The sequence below is a fragment of the Hypanus sabinus genome, chromosome 5 (genome assembly GCF_030144855.1).
Source record: "Hypanus sabinus isolate sHypSab1 chromosome 5, sHypSab1.hap1, whole genome shotgun sequence".
NCBI lineage: Eukaryota > Metazoa > Chordata > Chondrichthyes > Myliobatiformes > Dasyatidae > Hypanus > Hypanus sabinus.
Window position 1 is genome coordinate 110578601 of NC_082710.1, and position 21370 is coordinate 110599970.

Here is a 21370-nt window from a genome sequence, read left to right on the forward strand (position 1 = left end):
ATTTTCTCCATACTCTTTCATTTGCTGGCTCTGGACCTGTACTCACTGGAGTTTAGAAGAATGAGGGGAGGATCTCACTGAAACCTATCGAATACTGAAAAGCCTAGATAGTGCAGACGTGGAGAGAATGGTTCCTACAGCGGGTGTGTTCAGGATCAGAGAGCACACTCTAGAATAGAGGGATGTCCACTTAGATCAGAGATGAGGAGGAATTTCCTTGGACAGAGGTAGTGAATGTATCTGTGGAATTCATTGCCACAGATGGCTGTGGAGGCCAATGATTGGTTATACTTAAAGCAGAGGTTGATACGTTCTTGATTAGTAAGGGTGTCAGAGGCTGCAAGGAGAAGGCAGGAGAATGGGATTGAGAGGGATAATAAATCAGCCATGATGGAATGGCAGAGCAAACTCAATTGGCCAAATGGCCTGATTCTGCCCCTATGTTTTATGCTCTTATTTATATCTTTCCTATAGGCAGGTGACCAGAAATACACACAATATCCCAAATTAGGCCTCACCACAACTTATACAACTTCAACATAACATCCAAACTCCTGCACTCGTGTTTTGATTCATGAAGGCCAATGTGCCAAAGGGAGTGTGTGCATAAGTCTAACTGTAAGGTGTGCTGGCTCATACTGCAGGCAGACAGATAACCTCCCAACTAGCACTGTCCAGGCTAGACTTGTGACCAAGATATTGGCAGACAACCACTGGACTGTGAAAATGTATCTCAGGGTCAAAACATGCTTCTGGAGAGAGGCAACAGCAATGGGGGAGAAAAAAGATTCTTAGGAAGTCAAATTTTGACCAAAAGGAAAATTCTCCAGTTCAGAAGTCTTAGTCTGCATCTCACCTGAAATCTGTGTCAAACGGGTTAGAACTTTTCCCATTCCTTCCAGTGTCATTTCTAACCACCTAAGATAGAAAATACAAAATTCTATCAATAAAAAATTCAACATTACAATTTGTATTACAAAGGGATTAGTTTACGACTTAAATTTAAACAATATCACACACCATTTCATGCTATCACCAGATTTAACACGACCAGATTCACAAACTCTATGCTAACAATGTCATTGTCCAATTACACTTACAATGCTTTACACATGTCCTCCGTGATAAGAGGAAAAATATCACTGAGATTCATTTAAATTTTCCTTCTGTTTTAGGGAAACCATTTTGAAAGGCTCAATTATTTCAAATGATTTACTTAAATAGGTTCCTTCACAGCAACTCACTTTTGACTTGCTTGACTTTTACACTACCTTGGCAAGATAGCTTAGCAGGTCAGCAAAACGCTTTACAGAACCAACGACCCTGAATCAATTCCTCCTGCTGCCTGTAAGGAGTTTGTATGTTCTACCTGTAACTGTGAGGGTTTCCTCCCACAGTCCAAAGACATACGGGTTAAGCAAGTTAATTGGTCACATGGGTGTACTAGGGCACCCGGGGTCACTGTGCGGTTACCGTGCAGTAATCTGGGGTTATTAGTAATCACTTGCCCTTCAGCATCCCAATGGGATTGCAATGTTAGTCACTCTTCCATGGGATGTGAACATCAATGAGATTGCTAGCAGTTATGGTCCAAGCTGTTCTGAATAACCTACAGCAACATACATAATGCTGGAGGAACTCGGCCAGTCAGGCAGCATCTATGGAGGGAAATGGACAGTTACTGTGTCGGGTCAAGATCTTTAAATCAGGACTGGAAAGAAAAGAGGGGAGATAGTCAGGGTGGAGCAAGGGCTGACAGGTGATAGGTGGATCCGGATGAGACAGGACTGACAGGCAGGAGAGTGAGGGATAAGATGGCAGGCTACAGCGACAAATGGCTGGAGTGAGCTGAATCTGATAAGAGAGGACTGCAGCCCATGGAATAAAGGGGAGGGAGAGAGGTGGGCAAACAGAGAGAGGACAGGTAGATCAAGAGGACAGGGGAGGGAAAGGAGAAGGGATGATGGAGCCAGTGGGATAAGGGAAAAAGGTGATGGATAGAGTGGAGTGGCTACTCGAAATTGTTACAATGAACAATTAACCTACCCAGTACGCCTTTGGACCAGCAACGCCAATTAACCGTTATCTAATCACGGGACAATTTACCATGAACAATTAATCTACCCAGTACGCCATTGGACCAGCAATGCCGATTAACCGTAATCTAATCACGGGACAATTTACCATGAACAATTAATCTACCCGGTACTTCTTTGGACCGGTCAGTGGAGGTGGTAGGGTTTTTGATTGCTCTGGCTGCGAGAAATATAGACAGGGAGGCTGAAAGAATAGCCCATAGGAGGGAGGCTGGTTGCAGTGATAGGCTGAGTTGTGTCCAGAACTCTACTCTTTCTTGGGCAGAGCAGTTGCTATAATGTTATAATATAGACATAATGCCTCCCGTAGTACATCAATAAAAATTGGTGAGGGTTTGTTAGGGACATGCTAAGTTTCTTTAGCCTCCTGAAGAAGTCGAGCCACTGGTGAGCTTTCTTCATCCTGATATCCCACTAAGAATTAGTAAGTTAACCTCCTTGAGTGAGTCTTGAACCCACAACCTTCTCTCCCAGATACAAGAATTACACCATTTCATCACAGCCAATAGATACAGTGCCTATAAAAAGAATTCACCCTCCTTGGAAGTTTTCTTTTTTTAATTGTTTTACAGCATTGAATCACAGTGGATTTAACTTGGCTTTTTTGACACTGATCAAAAAAAAACTCTTTCATGTCAAAGTGAAAACAGAGCTCTACAAAATGAATCAAATTAATTACAAATATAAAACACAAAATAATTGATTGCATAAGTATTCACTCCCTTCAAGCTTTTGTAGATGCACCTTTGGCAGCAATTACAGCCTCAAGTCTGTGTGGATAGGTCTCTATCAGCGTTGCACATCTGGACACTGCAATTTTTCCCCATTCTTCTTTCCAAAACTGCTCAAGCTGTGTCAGATTGCATGGGGATCATGAGTGAACAGGACTTTTCAAGTCCAGCCACAAATTCTCAATTGGATTGAGGTCAGGACTCTGACTTGGCCACTCCAGAATATTTACTCTGCTGTTTTTAAGCCATTCCTGTGTAGGTTTGGCTTTAAGCCTGGGGCACTGAATTGCTGGGAAACAAACCTTCTCCCAAATCGATTTCCTTGCAGACTACATCAGGTTTCCCTCTAGGATTTCCCTGTAATTTGCTGCATTCAGTTTATCCTCTTCCTTCATAAGCCTTCCAGGAACTGCTGCAGTAAAGCCTCCCCACAGCATGATGCAGCCACCACCATGCACTGCAGTAAGGATGGTGTGATTTTGATGATATGCGGTGTTTGGCTTATGCCATACCATTTAGTCTAATGGGCGAAAAGCTCAAATTTGGTTTCAGACTGTAGAACTTTCTTCCAACTGACTTCAGAGTCTTCTACACGTCTCCTGGCAAACTCCAGCTGAGATTTCATGCGAGTTTTTTCCCAACAGAGGCTTTCTCTGCCATTGAGGCTTGCAACTCCTCCAGAGTTGTCATACGTCTTTTGATGGCCTCTCTCACTGGTCCCCTTCTTGCACGGTCACTCAGTTTTTGAGCTCTAGGCAGATTTACAGGTGTGCCATATACTTTCCATTTCTTGATGATTGACTTAACTGTGCTCCCTGGGATATTCTGCGACTTGGAGATTTTCTTGTATCCATCTTCCTACTTGTGCTTTTCAGTAACCTTTACGTGTAGCTGTTTGAAGTGTTCTTTTGTCTTTATGGTGTAGCTTTTGCCAGGAGACTGACTCAGCAGCAGTTAGACCTTCCAAATAAGGTGTATTTTTACTACAATCAATTGAAACACCTTGACTGCACACAGGTGATCTCCAATAACGGATCTCTATTTAACTAATTATGTGACTTCTAAAACCAAATGGCTGCACCAGTGATGATTTGGTGTGTCATTTTAAAGGGGTGAATACTTATGAAATCAATTATTTTGTGTTTTATATTTGTAACTAATTGTAATTCACTTTGCCTTTCTCTGTTGACCAGTGTCAAAAAAACCAAATTAAATCTATTGTGATTCAATGTTGTAAAACACTAAGACATGAAAACCTGCTAGGGGAAAGTGAATACTTCTTATCGGCACTGTATATACTTAATCTCTACAGCATCATATGTTGAGTCAATTTCCTAGAAATGAGAATCTTTACATCAAATTTAATGAGCATTTTAAAAAACCCTTCATTGTATATGGTCCAACGTAGTAGATATCAGTAATACTTTGTGCATCAGGAAGTAACAGAAATGTCTACAAACATTTTAAAACATAGGATACATGCACAAGGAAAGAATTTCACTGCAAATGTTGACTCCTCAACATTCTCATGTTTCCTGCTTTGACATTTAAAATTTTCACTTTTTGCCAGAAGCCCAGTTATTTAGGTTAAAAAGAACCTCACAGAATACTCCACCTGTGTTTTCAAAAAGTTGCCTTTCACATCTTCAGGAAATCCTGGGCCAATGTCATCTGCCACGTTCTTCAGGCACTTGTCCAATGTCTTCACAATTTCATCCTAGCACGAACAGGTAAAAATCTCAAGTTAGGAAGTCCTCCCACAAATGCCATCCGTCTGAACTCTAATACCATACACGTCATCAGTGCTCAAGACTCCCTGAAGCGGAGGGAAGTGCTAATCTCTGTCTACTTGTGCAGGCGAGCAGACAGGGTGGTCATCAGTCAGGGCAGAGCTGAGGAGTAGGGCCATTATGTTGCAATAAAGCACGTCATTGGTGAAACTGCACTAGGATAATTGTGTACAGTTCTGGTTATAGGAAAAACATCGTCAAACTGGAGAAGATGGAAAAGAGATTTATGAGGACGCTTCCATGACAGAAGTGTCTCAGTTATAGGGACAGGCTGGCCAGGCTGGATCTTTATTCCTTGGAGGGGAAGAGAATGGGAGGAATCCTCACATAAAATTATAAAATCACGAGGGGTGTGGGAAAGGTGGACAGTCATAGTCAGGGATGAGGAGTTCAAAACCAGAGGGCACAGATACAAGATAAGTGAGAGACTTAAAAGAGACCTAAGGATTAACTTATTTACACAGGGGCCAGTGAGTGCTGAAATGAGTAGCCAGGTAAGGTGGTCGAGGTGGGGACAACTGCAATGTTTAAGAGACCGTGGAGCGGAAGGGCCTGGAAGGTCACTGTCCAAATGCATGCAGTTGGGACTAGCAGTAGGCAGCATGGGCCAGTTGGGCAAAAGGACAAGTTTCTGTGCTGTTTACTCGATGACTCAACCCCGTAACCAAGGCCGTACTTCAACAACTAGTGTCTCCTCCTTTGGGCCCGTGTTATGTTACACAACATGTAGGTGTAAATTCAATGTCTGAGTTCCAGCTCTAACCAGCAACAATTTCTGAATCAAGAAATTGTACTGTAACATAGTCAGAAAACAGAGAACACAGAGCATTACAGTGCAGACCCTTTAGTCCACAATGTTGTTTAACCTAATCTAACCCTTCCCAAGTAGTTCTCCATTTTTCTGCTGTCCATGTGCCTATGTAAGAGTCTCTTAAAGCATCTGCCTCTGACAATAGTCCATCCACTTATCACCATGGAAAAACAAAACTACCTCTGACATCTTGCCTCCAATCAGTTTAAAAGTATGCCCTCTCGTATTAACCTATGCCGCCCTGGGGAAAAAGGTGTTGCCTGTTCATTCTGTGTATGCCTTTTGTCATCCTATAACCTTTATCATTCACCTCTTATCTTCCTTTGCTCCAAAGAGAAAAGCCCTGGCTCACTCAGCCTTTCCTCATAATACATGTTCTCTCATCCAGGTAGCATCCCGGTAAATGTCCTCTGTACGATGAACCTTGACTCTGTCCCCAGGCAGTTCTCAGACAACCACGTGTACCTGGGCCTCCATGTGACTCTCACTATAATATGTGGCTCACTTGGTGTCATTGGGGTTGGGATAGTGTACATTGTGAAAAACCAGGCAACATGGTTAAGCTACGAGATCAGCAAAGGAGAGGCTGTACGATTAATCCAAACATGAGTTCAACTGCATCAAATCACATGCAACGTCAAAGTAAACTGATTATCAAAGAACATATATGTCACCATACACAACTCTGAAATTCATTTTCAGGAAAACAAAGAAATACAGTAGAATGGATGAAAAATTATAAATAACAAAGACTGACAAACACCTAATGTGCAAAAGAAGACAAATTGTGCAAATAATAAAATAAGTAATACTGAGAACACGAATTGTGAAGTCCTGGACAATTAGTCTGTAGGTTGTGGAATCGAGTCAGAGCTGAGGTGAGAAATAAACCCACTGAGCCCATGCTGACCATCAAGCACCTACACTCAGTGGCCACTTTATTAGGTACCCCCATACCAATACTCATTAATGCAAATATCTAATCAGCCAATCAGCAACTCAATGCATAAAAGCATGCAGACATGGTCAAGAGGTTCAGTTGTTATTCAGACCAAACATCAGAATGGGGAAGAATGTGACCTAAGTGACATTGACCATGGAATGACTATTGGTGCCTGACGGGGTGGTTTGAGTATTTCAGAAACTGCTGGTCTCCTGGGATTTTTGCACACAACAGTCTGTAGAGTTTACAGAGAATGGTGCAAAAAACAAAAAAAAACATCCTGTGAGTGGCAGTTCTGGAGTCAAAAATGCCTTGTTAATCAGAGAGGTCTGAGGAGAATGGGCAGACTGGTCCAAGCTGACAGGAAGGTCAAAGTAACTCAAATAAACACGTTACAACAGTGGTGTGCAGGGGAGCGTCACTGGCATACAACACAATGAATCTTGAAGTGGATGGGCTATAGCCGCAGAAGACCATGAACAGTAAGGATCCAATAAAGTGGCCACTGGGTGTACTTACACTAATCCTATTTTGTTTTGCCCACATTCATCAATTCCTCCCAGATTCAACCATCACCTGCACCCTATAAAGCAACTTGTGGTGGCCAATTGGCCAATTAGCCTATCGACCTGCACATATTCAGGACATGGGAGGAAACCCACGTGGTCACAGGAGAAGATTTAAACTCCACACATACAGCACCTGAGGTCATGCATGAACGTGGGTCGCTGTAATAGTGACAGACTTTCAACCCCAGCCATGGCAGCTAAACAGAGATCAATAAATAAAACTAGAAGCATGAAACAATCATTTTGTCATTCAACAGCATCTTTCAAAAGCTCTCCCATTTCTGACTTTGGTGTTTCACTGTACTGCTTCTGAAATTCAACCAATTGTGGAGGAACAGAGATGGGTCACAACAAAGGCTCCAGGGAACCCATTCAAGTGCGTGTTTTTACCTGGTTACTGGAGTTCATATGGAAGCTCACATCAGGCCCGATGCCAGCCACAGGACTACTCTCTATCTGAAGCTGTTTCAGTCTCGCTATCACTTCCTCCAGCGCTGAAACGGGAACCAAAGCACAGGCAGTGAGGGACCAGCAGAGATATCAATGTGGCAAATCTTTGCATTTAGCTTTTATGATTTAAGACATGACATATCTATTTAATTACTAAGAAGCATTTACCCTCTGCAAGAAATCTCTGGCAACTAATTGTTGTTAGCTGCTTATATTGTTATTTTTCAGAAGGAACCGTAAAGTTACTACTACTTTCAGTGAAAAATTAATTTATCTTTTGGTATAAATAGTTTGACTAATAGCAACACCAAGTAGTTCTAGTATTTTCTCCTTATATTTCATACTTTCAGCATTAGGGCTTTATCACTTTCACTGAAGCTTTATTCCATAGATTGTAGAAGATTGAGGGGAAATTTGATTGAGGTATACAAAATTACAAGGGGTATAGATAGGGGAAATACAAGTAGGCTTTTTCCCATGAGGTTGGGTGAGATTAGAACTAGAGGTCATGGGTTAAGGGTGAAAGGTGAAATGTTTAAGAGCAGCATGTGATGGAACTTCTTCACCCAGTAGGTGGTGAGAATGTGGAATGAGCTGCCAGTAGAAATGGCAGATATGAGTTCAGTTGTACCATTTGGATAGGTACGTGGATGAGCGGAGTACGGAGGGCTATGGCCCTACAGCAGGTAGATGGAATTAGGCTAAAGACCAGGTTGCCCACGGCTTTCAGCTTGCCTTGACTTCAGACTAGACTGTTCCTGTGCTGTAGTGCCTCAGAGATCTGAAATCAAGGCAACCTGAGAGGTAACAATAATAATCAGCTGCATTTAAATAGCCCCACTGATGCAGCTGAAATACTCTGAGTTGCTAATATGCTAACATATGACCATAAAGGGTGACCCAAAGACTAGTCAAAGAGAGGGTTTTTAAAGAGGGGAGATGGGGAGAACTTCTCAGGAAGTTGGATTCAGTGCTTAGACTCAGTATATCAGCAATTTAGCAAATGAAACAATACTATATGTTGCTTTCAAAGTTCAAAGTACTGTATATTTCTTTATATCAAAGTATGCATATGTCACCATATACCATCTTGAGATTCATTTTCTTACAGGCATTTACAGGAGAACAAAGAAATGTAATAGAATCAATTAAAAACTGCGCACAGACTGACAAAGAACCAATGTCCAAAAGACAAACTGCAAATACAAAAAAATTAAACAATAATAATAAAAACATAAACAACTAATAAATAGATAATTAATGCTGAGAACATGAATTATGCATGTAGAGTTCTTGAAAGTGAGTTCATAGATTGTGGAATCAGTTCAGTGTTGAGATGATTGACATCATCTACACTTCTTCAGAAATTTAATGGTCTAAGGGTAACATAAACAAACAGGGTTATTTTAAGGAAAGTGTCAGCAATGAAGAAATACAAAACATGCTGGCAAGAGTAGGTGGCCTGCTAGTAAATCTCAATGGGTAGTTACAATAAGGAAATGTATGGAAAACTATTAAGAAAGAAGGCTTCAATTATACCAGTGCCCAAGAACATGGTTTTCTGCCTCAATGACTATTGTCCAGTAGCACTTACATCCAATTGTGATGAGTGCTTTCAAAGGTTGGTGATGAAACATATCAACTTCTGCCTGAGAAGCGACTTGGACCCACTCCAATTTGCCTCCCAATACAATAGGTCCACAGCAGATGCCATTTCATTGGCTTTTCAAGCAACCCTGGAACATCTGGATAGCAAAGATGCGTACATCAGGAAGCTCTTTAATGACGACAGCCTGGCATTCAATGCTATCATCCCCTCAAAACTAATCAGTAAGCTTCAAGACGCTGGCCTCAATATCTTCTTGTGTAATTGGATCCTCAATCTCCGGACTTGCAGATCCCAGTCGGTTCAGATTGGCAACATCTCCTCCACAATCTCCATCAGCAGAGGTGCACAACGAAGGCTGTGCATTTATCCCCCTGCTCTACCCACTTCATACTTATGACTGTGAGGCTAAGCACAACTCCAATGCCATTGCTGGGGTAGTGCAGTGGCTTAGTAGTCAGCATAATGCTTTACAGTATCAGTGACCCAAGTTCAGTTCCCCCATTGTCTGTAAGGAGTTTGTACGTTCTCCCCATGACTGTGCGAGTTTTCCTCTGGGTGATTCAGCTTCCTTCAACAGTCCAAAGACGTACCAGTTAACTGGTCATTGTCAATTGTTCCACGATTTGGCTAGGATTAAAATGTGGGGTTGCTAAACAATGCAGCGTGAGGGGCTGGAAGGGCCTACTCCGCGCTGTATCTCAGTAAAAATTAAATTAAGTATTTATTTTGCTGATAAGTTAAAATAAGTTTGTAGATGGCACCACTGTCACTGGCCAAGTCAAAGCTGGTGATGAATCAGCATATAGGTGGGAGATTGAAAATCTGGTACAATAACAACCTTTCATTCAATGTCAAGAAGACCAAGGAGCTGTCTCATTGACATCAGGCGGAGGAAAGCAGATGTACATGAGCCAGTCCTCATCGGGGGATCGAGGTGGAGAGGATTAGCAACTTTAAACTCCTCTGTGTTAACATTTCAGAGGCCCTGTCCTGGGTTCAGTACGTAACTACTATTACAAACAAGGCAGAGCAGTGCTTCTAGGGACGTCACATGATGACGTAGGATCGAGACGTGGAAATCCAGCTCTCCCGTAAAAAACCAGTAAAATAATGTTTAAGTGAAGAAAAGTTAGTAAATACCTTTTTAAAAATTACTTATAAACTACTCAGGATTGTCTTAAGATATGCCTCCTAAGCAGAAGCAGAAGAAAACTACTACTTTGCAGACAACACAAGTTGGAAAAGAATCAAGGCCGGCTGCCATGAAGGAGCCTCGGGCTCAAGTGTATTTTACCTCCCGCGATACAGAACAGGAAACTGCGGCAACATCAACCGTTTCCAAAAAAAAAGAGCAACAGGAATTGCGCATGCGTGAAGGAAGGGGCATGCGCAAACACAAGCAACCCAAACTACAAATCCCAGCTATGATCGGAACTGAAAGTGGAAGTGAATATGAGGTGGAATCAGATTCTCTGGATAAATCAGATGAAGAGACAAAGAAGAGCAACAGGAAGAGGTTGGAGGTGATATTGGAGACATAAAAAAATCTTTGGTGCAAATACTGCATGAATTAAAAGCATTAAAAGTAATAAAAAGATATTAAAAATATGAAGATTATGTTTGATAAAATGATGAAAAGACAGGACAAAATGGACAAGAAAATTTAAAACTTGTAAGAAATAACCGGAGACACCATTGATAGAGTGAATAAAATGGAAGATAATATTTCTGCCTGGACATCAGAAAGAAAACAATTGTTGGAAAAAGTGGATGTACTTGAAAATTTTAACAGACGAAATAATATTAAGATTGTTGGACTTAAAGAAGGTATAGAGGGAGGGGATCCAATAAACTTTCTTCAAAAATGGATTCCGGAAATTTTGGAAATGGAAGAAGGAACTCAGTTAATTGAAATTGAAAGAGCTCACAGAACCTTAAGATCAAGACCTCAAGTTGATCAAAACCCATGATCAATCTTGATAAAATGCTTAAGATATCAAGATAAAGAAAAGATCCTGAAGGCGGCTGCCCAACGTGCCAGAAAGAGAAACGGGCCATTGATGATAGAAGGGAAAACAGTTCTTTTCTATCCTGATATAAGTTACGACCTTTTGAAGAGAAAGAAGGAATTTAACCCAGCGAAAAAAGGTTTATGGGAAAAGGGTTATAAATTTATATTGCGCCACCCGGCAACCCTGATGATTGGTTTGGATGACGGAAAAAGATCTTTTACTGATTATCGGGATGCAGAAGAATTTGCACAAGAACTCTCAAATATTCGCTAACCACAGCCAAAGATTTAAAAGTGAAACGGATTAAAGATGAAGACAGGGACAGTGAATGGAGTTGATGGATGTTTAAGGACAGAAGAATATTTAAATATATTCTTAATTATATGATACAGGGGGAGAAAGGTAAAAATTTGAGAAATATTAATCGAGAGTAGTGATATTATTTTTTCTTCTCTTATATATAATTTTTTATGTTACGGGGGAGCTGGGGGAACTTCGGATCGATTGCTACGGGACTCGTGTGTAATCATGGCGATTGCCATGACCCGCACAACGGAGGGGGGGTAATGTTGTGTTTTTTCTTTATTCACAACATTAGTAGGGGGTATTTTGTTATTTTTTTTTCTTTATAATCTATTTTTCTTTAACCTTTCTTTCTTTGCCTGGACAATCGGGGGGGGGGGGGGGGGGGGGGGGGGGGGGAGACACATAGCAACACGAAGAATTTTAAAAAGATTCCCTAAGGTACTACGGAAGTTGAAAAGTTAGGTATTACTATAGACTGGAGTAACCCTGTTAAAAATAATGACTCATTTACTGAATTTTTAAAGTTTTAATGTTAATGGGCTTAATGGACTGGTGAAAAGAAAAAGAATTTTAACATATATTAAGAAAATGAAAATAGATATAACTTTTAGCTGCATTCCATTTGAAAAAATTACTTATAATTTAAGAGATAAATATGAAATATTTCTGAAGATTTGGCGCCCTTATTTACAAAAGATAGGATTAAATATATAGGTGCTCCGAAGATAAAATTATTGGTTATTTGGGGAAAGAAATAAATATATATATTAAAGCTATTATGAACTCCGTGGAGCATGTGGGGATCTTCTGAAATCCAGGCATTCTTTCTTTCTTTCTTTTTCTCTTTTTACAGGGATATGTTAGGGGGGAGGGGGGAAGGGTTGATAATTTTTTTCCTTCTGTAACCATTTGAAAATTCAATAAAATTTTTTTTTATAAAAAAGTAGCATTGCTTCTACTTCCTTAGAAGTTTACGACCATTCGGCATGACATCTAAAACATTGACAAACTTTTTAAAATATGTGGTGGAGGTGGTGGAGAGTATATTGACTAGTTGCATCACACCCTGGTATGGAAACACCAATGCTCTTGAATGGAAATTCCTACAAACAGTAATGGATACGGCCCACTTCATCACAGGTGAAGCCCACCCCACCACTGAGCACATCTACACGGAGCACTGTCGCAGAAAAGTTGCATCCGTCATCAAGGACTCCCACCACCTAGGTCATGTTCTCTACTCATCGTTGTGATAAGGATGAAGATACAGAAGCATTAGGACTCGCACCACCAGGTTCAGGAACAGTTACTATCCTTTAACCATCAGGCTCTTGAAACACAGTGGATAACTTCACTCTTCCCAACACTGAGCTGTTCCCACAACCTATGGTCTCACCTTCAAGGACTCTTCATCTCAAGTTCTCAATATTAGTTGTTTATTTATTATCTTTTTTTTGTATTTGCATAGTTTGCTGTCTTTTGCATACTGATTGTTTATCCGCCCTGTGGGGCGCGGTCTTTCATTAATTCTATTAGGTTTCTTAGATGTACTGTGAGCGCAAGCTAGAAACAAATCTCAGAGTTGAATATGGTGACGTACATGAACTTCGATAATAAATTTACTTTGAACATGGCTTCATCGTGTGGAATTTCTAAGACGATTAATCTGTGAAAGTTCTTTATAAACCTTCTTGCACCCATGAATAGAACATTGCTGTTAACTGGACACAGACCTTTGATCATTAAAGTTTCCAACTTTATATACACAATATTGTGCACATACAGCAATATCAGAATTTGAAAGTAATTCACTTTTTATTTAATAAGTAGTTTTGATGAGCGTCATGGGAGTGTTGTGGTTAGTTCAATGCAATTACAGCCTGGGAGTTTGGAGCTTATTACCAGCATCATCCGCAAGGAGACACCCTGCGGAATGTGTGGGTTTCTTCCGGGTGCCCTGCTTTCCTCCCACAGCCCAAAGTCGCACCAATTAGTAGGCTGATTGGTCTTGTAAACTGTCCTGTGTTTAGGTTAGGGTTAAACTGGGGATGTCGGAGGGGTCATGCTGGGTGGTCTGGCTCAAAGGGCCTATACCACACCGTATCTCTAAATAAATGCGTAACTTCAATTTATTACAAAGTACGGCTTTTAAATAAAACATTCTTATTATCACGTTAGCAATGAAACTGTTCCACATATAGCAGACTGCATCTTACCGGTTGAATCCGGTTTATCACGTGCACTCTCAATTGTCCCAGCAGAGGTCAAACTTTGAACAGACTCTTCAGAAATTCTTGGTGCTGCCATGGTAACAGGCACTCCAATGACCTCATCCACCGAAGTCTCCAACAGCTCTTTGGTGTCTAACAAATCTGCTATCTGCAGGCTATAAACCACAAGAAAATCAGCAATCCTAGTTTAGGCAATACTTCAAGGGACTGAGACAAACTTTCATTATGGAGATTAAACACTGGCATGCATGTAAGCAGGAGAAAGCATTCTGTAAAGTAGACCAAAGCCATGAATTTCTCAGCCAACTTAAATTCAAGTAAAGTTGTTTTCTTTAACCCTTTGCATACTCAATGGATCACTATAATATAATCTGCAGAACACCAGGCAAAGCCAATTGTTTTCCATTTGTTCACTGGACTGGAACTCTCCTGTTTTGGTTAAACTTTCACCTCCAATTTGAAATTTCCAGCAGTTTGTTTTATCACTCTTTCTGCAGGTTTACATTCTGTGCAGAGAAGCCATTACAGTATGCAAAGGGTTAGAACCAAATAAAAGCCTTCAAAATACAAACTATTATAAAATTTTAACTCAGGGGTTAAGAATCAAGAGTTTAAAGCATAGAGCAATCTCTTAATCAAAGAAAAACTTTGCAGTATACATTCTTACATATATTTGATTGTGAAAAACTATTGTCGCCTGACTCCCTGGTGAAGAAGCTTCTCTTTTTCATGAAATAACAAAAACAGATGTATCTCATTTAATAAGCCCTGCTGATAACATAAATGGCAAATGCAATTAATTAAGCAAATCAATATGACCAACTATTTGATATACAGAGCTGTGTCGAATACAGCTTCCAGAGCCTTGACAATAGCTCCTGCAATCCTGACTGCACTTGATAATCAGTTGATCAGTTCATCATCAGCTGAAGTCACTCGATTGAAGCACGAGACAAGGACAGGCACAGACAGATGATCCATCACCAGTTAGCTACACAAGAGAGGCTGCTGTTTGCTATATTAGTTGCAACATGAGCACATAACAGTAGCAAACATTCGACGGTAAAGCATTCTCAATCACCACCATGCCATGAAGCCGACATATTTGATGGGCCTCAGGACCTTACCCCTTGCATACATTTCTGCAGAGATGGCGAACATCGTCAGCTGCTTCAGTGAAGACAGACCATCAGATTTTCAGTGCCCATAATAACATTTCCAAAAGAGAGAAGTTAATTTTTCTAAAAACTTCTTGTTCAGAATCCAAATAACCTAAGCAGTTTGGCAACAACCTAATCACCAGCGCATGGCACAAGTATCAGGGTAAAAATTCATCCACACGGTGCCAACACCAGGGTAAAAATTCATCCACACGGTACCAACACCAGGGTAAAAATTCATCCACACGGTACCAACACCAGGGTAAAAATTCATCCACACGGTGCCAACACCAGGGTAAAAATTCATCCACACGGTACCAACACCAGGGTAAAAATTCATCCACACCGTGCCAACACCAGGGTAAAAATTCATCCACACAGTGCCAACACCAGAGTAAAAATTCATCCACACGGTACCAACACCAGGGTAAAAATTCATCCACACGGTGCCAACACCAGGGTAAAAATTCATCCACACGGTACCAACACCAGGGTAAAAATTCATCTACACGGTGCCAACACCAGGGTAAAAATTCATCCACACAGTGCCAACACCAGGGTAAAAATTCATCCACATGGTACCAACACCAGGGTAAAAACTCATCCACACGGTGCCAACAGCAGAGTAAAAATTCATCCACACGGTACCAACACCAGGGTAAAAATTCATCCACACGGTGCCAACAGCAGAGTAAAAATTCATCCACACGGTACCAATACCAGGGTATAAATTCATCCACATGGTACCAATACCAGGGTATTAATTCATCCACACGGTACCAATACCAGAGTAAGAATTCATCCTCACGGTACCAATATGAGCAACACACACAAGTTGCTGGAGGAACTCAGCAGGCCAGGCAGCATCTATGGAAAAGAGTAAACGTTCGACATTTGTACGCAAGTGTAAGGCACGTCAGTAAATCCATAGATTGATGGGAGAAGGTAGAACATTATAGAGAAGTCAAGAAGAAATATCTCCTCAGGATCCTTTCTTACGTGAAATATCTGCATCATTAACAAATCAATAAACTGAAGAACTAATTTAAAAAATCTGACTGAGTAAAAAAATAGAACTAAGGAAACTGATGGCCTCCATCAGTCAGGGTCAACCATGGATGTTGCATCCTATCTGACGAAGTTGATACTGTTACAATACGGCAACACTGAATATAAAATTGAGACAGGTATTTTATAAACAAATAAAACATTTATTAAACACTGCTCAATAAAAATGAAACATAAACAGACGACTAACTTAACTGGAAGTTAACTGCTATATGGCAACTTGAACAGTTCTTAAAGCGATAAATGCGAACACAGTTCTTAAAGCGATAAATGCAAAAGTCCAAAAGATGTACACAGTCAATTAGGAGAGACTTTCCTGAAGTAACGAATTTCTCGATGTGACGTTACTGCTGATCCCAGCCGATATATACCTTGCCCAAAGGATTTACGACAAAGGAAATAAAAATGGCTTAAAGGAACTGACCTTCCTTGGCGAATAACGCTGCACCCAGCCCTTTCTGCTTTTAGGGGCTATCTCGGATGCAGGTTACTACCTTCTGAACGAGGATTCAATAAGGTTGATCCTGTATTACCACCGACGACACCAACTTTACTCGATCCTTCGAGTCTCCGTACTTCGATAAATTCTTCACTCTCCAACTGGACTAAAACTGGCAGTGTTGTAGCGAAACTGCTGGCAATAACCTTTGAGACTTAAGATACAAAGTAAAACTCCACTTTAAAACAAAACTGCGTCATGAGACGAATACGCAGCATAACGGAGTAACTGACTAATTAAATAACAAACTGACCTGCGTCACAGCAAGGCTTTCCCATTTTGTACCTGTTGAAACAGGCCATCATATGACCTCTCACTGGTGGGAAAATTACATCATGTGACCTCACTCTGGAGGGAAATTACATCACCCCACCATCACAAGACCATTACATCATGCACACCAGATACTCAATTACATCATGGTCATACGATAGTCACAAGATACCCACGGGTTATGTAACAATACACAACCCAGGGTAGTACAATAGAGAGAGCAAGCTGTTGCCCATGCAGCAGGCTCCCCCCATCAGCAGCTGATGAATCCAAAGGAACGACAGAGACCAATAGTTTCGCACCAGGGGCATCGCTGGAGCTGCCAGTCACTGTCAAACTTAATGTAGGACTGCCTTAGGGACTCCAGCTCCAGATTCTTCCTTCGCGTTGTTCCGCATGAGAGGTAGGAGCAATAAGCTCCTGCTACTTATTAAATGCTTCCAATGGTGTGCTTCTCAAATTGCCTCTGACAACCAAGTCCAGCTCCTGGCCTTCATACTAAGATATTCTGGCCTTAGGTACTAAGCCTAACAAAACCAGTTGCTTTCGGTAGATGAGGCTTAGCGACTCATCTGGAAGAAAAACTCCGATCTCAAACCTCTGCAGCCTGATGGCCTTAGCTAATCTTGGGGAAGGCTTTGGGTGTAAACCAGAAACTAGCAGGTCTAAAAGTCAACATCACCCTAGGACCTGATCACCCATATCCCAGAGTACAAAAGGGAGTGGTTCGACAAATAATAGAGACATTGGTGACCACCTTCCACTTATACTGGAACTGTTGCTACAGATGCGAGGGTGGTGGCACAGTATTGCATTGGTTAGCATAAAGGTACAGGCGTTCAATTCCCTTCACTGCCTGTAAGGATTTTGTATGTTCTTTTGAATCTATTAGAAAAGATGCAATGAAAATTTTTTAAAGAATATTAACAAGATTGGACAAAGTGTTCAAAGATCATCATAGATTTCAAAAAGCACAATTAGAACACCATATGACAAGTAAAATAGATGAACATCAATTTCTCTCCCTCCCCTTCCCTTTCTCCCCCACTCCCCTATACTGTATTCCCTCTTACCCCTTTCTCTTCTCTTCACTTGCCCATTACTTCCCTCTGGTACCCCCCCCCCCCACCCTTCAATTTCTTCCATGGTTCAGTTTCCTCTTCCTCTCCTATAAGATTCCTTCTTATATCTTTATCTATTCCACCTGTGTCCTCTCAGCTTCTTACTTCAACCTCCCACCCTCCACCTACCTTTCCCCTCGTGGATTCACCTATCATCTCCCAACCGATATTCCTTCCCCTCTCCCACCTTCTTATTCTGGCTTCTGTTCTCTTTCTTTCTTTCCAGTCCTGATGGAGGGTCTTGGCCTGAAACGTCAACTGTTCATTTCCTTTCATAGGTGCTGCCTGACCTGCTGAGTTCCTCCAGCATTTTGCATGTGTTGTTGTTGTTATCTGAAATTATTCAATTCAATATTAAGCCCTTGAACCTTGAATGTACTGTATACTCTGCAATTCTTCATTCACGAGGAATAGAAAACTACGGAGCCATGTTCGCCCACTGAGACTTTACATTGAATGCAAGTTTCTGAAAACTACTGTTTTATTTCCTCTCTCTCTCTCTAGATGTGGCTACACTTTTGTGCTTAGTTTCTTTTTCTTCTCTTTCTACATGAGCCTGTTTTTAAAGTAGTTATTTTCCTGATGAATTTTACTCTGCACCCTACCACAGACGTTCCTTCTGTTTCTCACCCCATCACCTTTCTGCAGCATATACAAGTTAGCCTTCTAACCTTCCAATTCTGATTAAAGGTCCTTAATCCAAAATATCCAGTCAGTTTTCCTCCTCATTAATGCTTGACTTGTCAAGTGCTTCTAACTTGTTTCTATTTTTCAGTTTTGTATTTCTAGCATTTGCTTTTGGCATCAACTGGGTCTTTTCCTTAAAAACCCAGTAAGTGGACTGAAGAGCTTAAGCATATAGACATTAAGAAAGAGGATGTGCTGGAGCTTTTGGAAAGCATCAAGTTGGATAAGTCACTGAGATTGGACGAGATATACCCCAGGCTGCTGTGGGAGGTGAGAGAGGAGATTGCTGAGCCTTTGGCAACGATCTTTGCATCATCAATGTGGATGGGAGAGGTTCCGGAGAAACGGAGGGTTGCAGATGTTGTTCCCTTATTCAAGAAAGGGAGTAGAGATAGCCCAGGAAAGTATAGACCAGTAAGTCTTACTTCAGTGGTTGAGAAGTTGATGGAGAAGATCCTGAGAGGCAGGATTTATGAACATTTGGAGAGGCATAATATGATTAGGGATAGTCTGCATGACTTTGTCAAAGGCAGGTCGTGCCTTATGAGCCTGATTGAATTTTTTGAAGAGGTGAGTAAACATACTGATGAAAGCAGAGCAGTAGATGTAGTGTATATGGATTTCAGCAAGGCATTTGATAAGGTACCCCATGCAAGGCTTACTGAGAAAGTAAGGAGGCACAGGATCCAAGAGGACTTTGCTTTGTGGATTCAGAATTGACTTGCTCACAGAAAACAAAGAATGGTTGTAGATGGGTCATATTCTGCATGGCGGTCAGTCGCCAGTGGAGTGCCTCAGGGGTCTGTTCTGGGACCCTTACTCTTTGTGATTTTTATAAATGACCTGGATGAGGAAGTGGAGGGATGGGTTAGTAAGTTTGCTGATGACACAAAGGTTGGAGGTGTTGTGGATAGTGTGGAGGTTGTCAGAGGTTACAGCGGGACATTGATAGGATGCAAAACTGGGCTGAGAAGTGGCAGATGGAGTTCAACCCAGATAAGTGTGAAGTGGTTCATTTTGGTAGGTCAAAGATGATGGCAGAATATAGTATTAATGGTAAGACTCTTGGCAGTGTGGAGGATCAGAGGGATCTTGGGGTCCGAATCCATAGAACAGTCAAAGCTGTTGCGCAGGTTATGTGTTTAAGAAGGCATACGGTACATTGGTCTTCATCAATCATAGAATTGAGTTCAAGAGCCAAGAGGTAATGTTACAGCTATATAGGACCCTGGTCAGACCCCACTTGGAGTACTGTGCTCAGTTCTGGTCACCCCACTACAGGATGTGGAAACTATAGAAAGAGTGCAGAGGAGATTTACAAGGATGTTGCCTGGATTGGGGAGCATGCCTTACAAGAACAGGTGGAGTGAACTTGGCCTTTTCTCCTTGGAGTGACGGAGGATGAGAGGTGACCTGATAGAAGTGTTTAAGATAATGAGAGGCATTGATCGTGTGGACAGTCAGAGGCTTTTTCCCAGGGCTGAAATGGCTGCCACAAGAGGGCACTGTTTTAAAGTGCTTTGAGGTAGGTACAGAGGAGATGTCAGGGGTAAGTTTTTTCACACAGAGAGTGATGAGTGAGTGGAATGGGCTGCCGGCAACTGTGGTGGAGGCAGATATAATAGGGTCTTTTAAGAAACTCCTGGTTAGGTATATGGTGCTTTGAAATATAGAGGGCTACGGGTAACCCTAGGTAATTTCTGAAGTAAGTACATGTTTGGCACAGTATAGTGGGCTGAAGAGACTGTATTGTGCCGTAAGTTTTCTATGTTTCATTGGATATTGTATACAGAAGTAGAGGCTTTGCTCCAAGTAGATAGATAACATGAGTGAGCACTGTTTTTCGATTCTACTTTCCTTTACCACAGGTCATCCCTGACTCATAAACGCCAGACTTAAGGACAGGCCATACATCTGACCAGGTGTTGGGGAGACCAATGAGATGAACGTGGATGGATCTGCCAGGGCTGCAGGCATATTCTGCCAGGTGGGAACGGGGCATTCCCTGTTCACTGAGAAAAAGAACTGGACCTGGACAACTTTGACATGTGGGCTATATATTTTTCTCTTTGTGATTATGTTTTCTGAAATCATAACCATTTGAGCTATTTGTGCTATGTGTTGTGTGCTGTTGGTGAAGTGTTTTGCACCTTGGCTCCGAAGGAACACTGTTTCACTTGGCTATATTCATGTATGATTGAATGATAAGTAACCTTGAACTTGAATCCTGAACTTCCATGTCCCTTCTGACCCCAGCAACCCATTTCTCCCAACCCCACTGAGCCACAATAATTAGGGGTGGGGTTGGGCCGAGAACAGCTGGAAGCACTGAGCAGATTCACTCTCTCCCTCTCTGAGGCAGTGAGGCCGACTGGCTGACACATTTTAAAGATGACAGATCTTTTAAAGATCAACTTTATTTGTCATACGTACATTGGAACATACAGAGAAATGCATCGAGGATGTGCTGGGAGGCAGTCCACAAGTCCCATCATGCTTCCAGTGCAACCATAGGATGGCCACAACTTACTAACCGTAGCTATGGAATGCGAGAGGAAACCAGGGAAGCACAGGCTCGCGGAGCAAACGTACAAATTCCGTACAGCAAGAATTGGACACCAGACTTTCAATCACTGGTGCTGTAAAGCATTATGCTAACTGCTAATACTACTGCGCCACGCTCTGAGTTCAAGTCCTGAAATGTTCTCCCTTTTGTAAGCTGAGCAGATCCTGCATGATAGAGGGAGGGCAGTGAAGATTCATTCGTGTTACTCTGCTCATTTCATTCCTGTTTCATTTTGGATTTGCTCTCAGAGTGATACAACTCATCATTTGCAGGTAATTATGAGTTTTGGAATTCTCTTCCCAAAAGTGGCTGAGTCACTGAGTATGTTCAAGATACAGAAGTACAGTAGAGTGCTACTGCCTCACAGTTCTCCTGGCCTCTGCTCCTGTTCTCTGTAGACTGTGTGGGCCTTGCACATCGTCACTTGTGACTGTCTTCTCTGCATGGA

General features: G+C 41.6%; 2 protein-coding genes across 3 annotated transcripts in view; one reads left to right on the forward strand and one right to left on the reverse strand.

Moving 5' to 3' along the window:
- The window catches only part of si:dkey-3d4.3 (uncharacterized), a 166408-nt gene extending 146044 nt beyond the window's left edge, over window positions 1-20364 (forward strand). For both annotated transcript variants that reach the window (XR_009512271.1, XM_059970331.1), the window contains exon 9: window positions 18445-20364. Coding sequence is in view for 1 of the 2 variants with exons in the window: in XM_059970331.1 (XP_059826314.1) it covers window positions 18445-18505 (61 nt within the window). In the remaining variant the exon portion in view is untranslated. The remainder of the gene's footprint in view (window positions 1-18444) is intronic.
- Window positions 1-21370, reverse strand: part of epb41l5 (erythrocyte membrane protein band 4.1 like 5) — a 218943-nt gene that overhangs the window by 38795 nt on the left and 158778 nt on the right. Inside the window, exons 16-19 of the mRNA XM_059970330.1 lie at window positions 13534-13703; window positions 7331-7434; window positions 4443-4544; window positions 857-918 (exon numbers count right to left, since the gene is read on the reverse strand). Of these exons, the coding sequence (XP_059826313.1) occupies window positions 857-918; window positions 4443-4544; window positions 7331-7434; window positions 13534-13703 (438 nt within the window). The remainder of the gene's footprint in view (window positions 1-856; window positions 919-4442; window positions 4545-7330; window positions 7435-13533; window positions 13704-21370) is intronic.